At 30.8% G+C, this 5,770-nt stretch overlaps 1 protein-coding gene across 1 annotated transcript; it reads right to left on the bottom strand.

Moving 5' to 3' along the window:
• Positions 1-911: 911 nt before the first annotated feature.
• UBC37 (ubiquitin-conjugating enzyme 37) lies at positions 912-4,755 on the bottom strand. Its single transcript, XM_079049116.1, has 10 exons — positions 4,330-4,755; positions 4,159-4,228; positions 3,952-4,057; positions 3,770-3,868; positions 3,503-3,681; positions 2,322-2,470; positions 2,151-2,220; positions 1,944-2,049; positions 1,762-1,860; positions 912-1,673 (listed from the first exon to the last, which is right to left on the bottom strand). The coding sequence occupies exons 1-10, from the start codon at positions 4,469-4,471 to the stop codon at positions 981-983; spliced, it is 1,713 nt and encodes a 570-aa protein (XP_078905242.1). The 5' UTR covers positions 4,472-4,755; the 3' UTR covers positions 912-980.
• Positions 4,756-5,770: the final 1,015 nt, after the last annotated feature.

Raw genomic sequence — 5,770 nt, 5'->3', positions numbered from 1 at the left:
AAAAAAAAATAAAAAAAATTAGGGCCCTTTTAAAATAAAATGCAAAAGTTTATTGGGTTAAAATGATATTTAACCTTTTATTTATTTATCTATACTTATACTCTCATGTAGCTTGTTTATATGAATGTGGGACCCAAGAAATATATGTAAAAAGGCACGCTATAATGAGTATTTGTAAAAATTTTGGGTTGATGATATAGGGATAACATGGCAAAAAAAATTAAAAAATAAAAAATAAAAAATAAAAAAATAAAAAAATAAAAAAATAAACTTTGTAGAAAGACTTTGTGGATGCTAAATGATGGGTACTAAATACATAGATTATACTATTATAGTGTCTATCATATATGTGATATGTCTTCATCGATAGTCTCGATACTAATTATATACATTCATTAATCAACTATACATATTAACTAGTAATATTATTGATAGAAATTTATAAATGGTAAAAAAGACATTTATTTTACTTTTAAAGTCAGTTGTTACTTTATTTAATAATATTATTATATAAAACCATCATTTTATTTTATTATTAGTTGATTCGTATAGAAATAATAATAGCTATTCTTATTATTTTATTGATTATTTTTGTTAGGATAAGAAAATTTTAGTACATTTTTAGGTATTTAGAGGATGAGGACCCAATTTATTAATTTTGTTACAACTTTACATGTGTATAATTAGATTACCTCTATATTGTTTAATTAGATGTTTACAATGCATACTCTACTATAGATTGTGAATTGCATAATACAAGTTATCAACGACATAAAATACAAAACAAGTATATGAAATCAAACTTCTATCCATATATATCATTTCCATCATAATCTCCTACTTAATAATAATACAAAAAGAGTTATGGAAACATTAAAAGTTCATTTTTTAGTATGAGAAATACTAAGTGATAACAAAGCAAAAAGTAGTGTTCTTTATCAAACTTGAAAACAATGTTAATGTTAACACTTCTCCAAAGCTTAATATTTACCCAACAACCTCTTTCTTGCAATCAAACGTCTAGATTTCATGGTGTTTGTTGTTTCCTCTTCACTATCTTCACTATCCAATACAATCACTTCCCCTAAATCACACAATCCTTCTCCTTCTGATCTTTCACCACAATCTTTCAAATCACTTGTAGTCGAATTTCCATGCTCTACTTTTACCTTCATCTTATGATTATCATTTTCTTCCATAACTTGAAGTGGCTTTCTTGACAACTTTGTAGACTTTCCATTATCATCTTGTGGCACCTTTGACATGTTACTTCCAAATGAACCCGTTTTCCCATTATAATCATTTTCTTTATTCTGGGGTATGCTTAAAAACCCTAAAGATTGTTTCTTTCCACTCAAACCAAGCTTCTTTCTTTTAGGGTTTCTAAAGCAAGGTCCATCAATGGAGTCTTTGGTTGAATCCATGGCTTCTTGTTGTAGATTCTTGCTAGAAAGACGTAGTTTCTTTGACCTAATGGATTCTTGTATGTTATCTTGATCATGATCATGATCTTGCTTTGGTTCTTGAATTTGTGACTGGGGAGTTAAATTTAAAGGTTCCTCATTTACCCCTGTGTTTGACTTTGACCCTGAAGTATCAGATTTGGCATATTTTTCAGTCATGGATCGTGCCTTTTGATCAAAGACTTGTTTGTTGTATTTATACTCTTTGCTCTACACATTCAAACAAATGTGTATAATCAATAAGTAATTATCTTTTACAACAATTATTCATAACATATTGACATATTTAATTACTTACTGCTTCACACATTAGGCCATCATCAGGGTTGGGTTCACTCAGTAACAATCCAATGCTTGTTAGAACGGTAGAAATGTTTAAAGATGGTTGCCATGCACCCTGGTTCAATCTTTAATGAGAAACTCCAAATTTTCAATTGAAATAATATAAAGATAATAAATTTACTTGGTTGAAGAACTAACCTTTGGAGGGAGGTTAAGAATGTCAAGACAGATTCGGCCTCCTGTGTCGATATTTGGGTGGTAGATAGGAGTGGCAAACGTTACAATAGGGGGCTGAAATGGGTACCTATGAAAAACACCCAAATCCATCTACATCATTCACACAGACAAAACAACAAACACCTTGTCTACATAAAAGTAAAAGGTTTCGGTTATGAGTTATATCACCTTTCGGGTATTTGGATCTTAATCTTGAAAACCCCCTTTTCATAAACTGTATCTTCGGGACCCTGGATCTCTGTTAAAGAAACGAATTAAAGAATAATGAATTGTAAAGAAGTAGCAGACGAGCATTAGGGGATAAAGAATGAATGTTGATACGAGTAGGTGTTAGCTTACGGGCATCGATGGCGGTGAGAGAGAAGGAAGAAAGATCGGAGGTGGGAGAGAGGTGAGGGAAAGAAGCACCGGGAGGTGGGTCGGTGAGGAGGAGTTTGACTTCTTTTTGCATCCGGAGATTGAGTCTTGCGGCTTGAGCCATTGTCGATTATCGATGATTTCACCACTTTCCGGTGATCGTCGGTTGAATCTTTGTGTTTGTTGCTTTTGTCTCTGCTACTAATTTGAAAATTTTCGATCTCAAAATCAAGTGTCAGGAGGGAAATATGATGGCGCGGCTCTTCAAAGATATTGTAAACCATTTACCAATCAAATTTAAAACGGGAAATTATAAAAAAAATCCCAATAATTTTTGAAAAATTTCACTTTAGTCTGAAAAAAAAAGTTTGAACATAAAATCCGGATTATTTCATTTTGGTTCAAATTAATATATAAAAGTCATTTTTTTTAACAGAAAATAACATATTATCGTGTAAAATCAAATAATCAGAATTTTTCTGTTAAAAAAATAAAAAATAATTTGGGGCTAAAATGAAATTTTTCCAAAAATAATTTGGGGCTAAAATGATCCATTCAGTTTATTTGTATCACAGGAAGCGATATGAAAGCAGTTGGACAGTGGATATTAGTTGCCGAGTGATAAAGGAGTTTTGGCCATTAGTATAACAAACAGTTGTAAGGCCTATAATTAGTGGTTTATGCTTATGTTTCTGTATCAATCTTGACATCCGAAGCTTTTAATATTAATGAAAAACGTTTCTTTGAAAACAAAATTGATTTCATCTTACAATAATAATGTTTTGGGACAAATTCTACACTAATAAATTCTTTAAAAGAATACTTTTTTTAAATAAGTATAAAGAAAAAGATTTATTTGGCCACGAAAATTAGGATGTCACATTCTTGGCCTTCCATATAAACTAGAAAATTGCTAGAATTACAACCCCAAATATTTTGAATCCCACTTTATTTTTTCCAGCTTTAGGTAGAGCTCGTAGAGTCTCTGAAGAGGATAGGAATGAACTCTGATGTGTCAAAACCACACCATTCTTTGATCATACTCCAAAGTCCAGATCCCCCCCCCCCCCCCAACAATAAAAAATACAGGATGTCAATATTACAATATATGATATACATCCTTCATTATAGACCTACAAGAATTTTTGAGATTGATTCATTACCTACCCCATACATGATCTTGCTTTGGTTCTTGAATTTGTGACTGGGGAGTTAAATTTAAAGGTTCCTCATTTACCCCTGTGTTTGACTTTGACCCTGAAGTATCAGATTTGGCATATTTTTCAGTCATGGATCGTGCCTTTTGATCAAAGACTTGTTTGTTGTATTTATACTCTTTGCTCTACACATTCAAACAAATGTGTATAATCAATAAGTAATTATCTTTTACAACAATTATTCATAACATATTGACATATTTAATTACTTACTGCTTCACACATTAGGCCATCATCAGGGTTGGGTTCACTCAGTAACAATCCAATGCTTGTTAGAACGGTAGAAATGTTTAAAGATGGTTGCCATGCACCCTGGTTCAATCTTTAATGAGAAACTCCAAATTTTCAATTGAAATAATATAAAGATAATAAATTTACTTGGTTGAAGAACTAACCTTTGGAGGGAGGTTAAGAATGTCAAGACAGATTCGGCCTCCTGTGTCGATATTTGGGTGGTAGATAGGAGTGGCAAACGTTACAATAGGGGGCTGAAATGGGTACCTATGAAAAACACCCAAATCCATCTACATCATTCACACAGACAAAACAACAAACACCTTGTCTACATAAAAGTAAAAGGTTTCGGTTATGAGTTATATCACCTTTCGGGTATTTGGATCTTAATCTTGAAAACCCCCTTTTCATAAACTGTATCTTCGGGACCCTGGATCTCTGTTAAAGAAACGAATTAAAGAATAATGAATTGTAAAGAAGTAGCAGACGAGCATTAGGGGATAAAGAATGAATGTTGATACGAGTAGGTGTTAGCTTACGGGCATCGATGGCGGTGAGAGAGAAGGAAGAAAGATCGGAGGTGGGAGAGAGGTGAGGGAAAGAAGCACCGGGAGGTGGGTCGGTGAGGAGGAGTTTGACTTCTTTTTGCATCCGGAGATTGAGTCTTGCGGCTTGAGCCATTGTCGATTATCGATGATTTCACCACTTTCCGGTGATCGTCGGTTGAATCTTTGTGTTTGTTGCTTTTGTCTCTGCTACTAATTTGAAAATTTTCGATCTCAAAATCAAGTGTCAGGAGGGAAATATGATGGCGCGGCTCTTCAAAGATATTGTAAACCATTTACCAATCAAATTTAAAACGGGAAATTATAAAAAAAATCCCAATAATTTTTGAAAAATTTCACTTTAGTCTGAAAAAAAAAGTTTGAACATAAAATCCGGATTATTTCATTTTGGTTCAAATTAATATATAAAAGTCATTTTTTTTAACAGAAAATAACATATTATCGTGTAAAATCAAATAATCAGAATTTTTCTGTTAAAAAAATAAAAAATAATTTGGGGCTAAAATGAAATTTTTCCAAAAATATTTAAACTATTCTAACAATTTCCCAATTTACAACTATTAAACACCGAAAAAGGGTATAACTATAAATAACACCAAATCAATGAATCAGTGAATACAGTTTAATAATTGTGAATTCATTAAATCCACAATTTTAATAACTGCAATAATTTGGTATTATTTATGATTATATCACGCTGTCAAATTTTAGTCTAATAGACGGTATTCACAGATTAATAAGTGTGAATTTGGTTCATAAGTGGTTTCTAACCTTTTTTTTTATATATTTATTTAAATATCAATACGAATCACAAGTGTTTTATAAATGCATAACCAAATTTTAGTAATTAGATTAAAAAAAAATAAAAAGTCATAATCTTATTATACATGTTATTAATATGAATTGATATTAATATATAACTATATTTAATTAATTATGAGGAAAAATATGACATTTTATTAAAACATATAAACATAATTTACATATATACTTTAGGTAACTAAGTCAATTTAATTAATAAAAATCAAATTAAATCTCAAATTTTATTCAATGCATTCAAAATAAATCATATTTTTTTAGAACAAGATTCCATTCAACATATAATAAAACATATTTCGTTCTTGAGTTCATACAAAATACGATTTTATTCAAAGAGTTTTACTTTATAATTAAAATTCTTAAAGAATATATACATAGGACTAATGTCATAAAAACTCTTATGTTTTCAAAAAAAATGTTTGGTTTTACCTTTTGGTTTCTTTTGGATTCATTAAAATCGAAAGTTTGCGTAATTTATTTTATTTTTTCTCTTTTAGCAGGCTACCCGATTACCAACAGGTCACCTACATATAACTTGAAAACTTAAGGGTAAAAACAAATATTCTTCCTGTAACATCCCGACTCCCGGGTATAA

This window comes from Lactuca virosa, chromosome 5 (assembly GCF_052849685.1).
Source record: "Lactuca virosa cultivar CGN04683 chromosome 5, Lactuca_virosa_CGN04683_v6, whole genome shotgun sequence".
NCBI classification, from domain to species: Eukaryota; Viridiplantae; Streptophyta; class Magnoliopsida; order Asterales; family Asteraceae; genus Lactuca; species Lactuca virosa.
The sequence above is the reverse complement of the archived record's forward strand: the minus strand, read 5'-3'. Positions and strand labels throughout refer to the sequence as shown.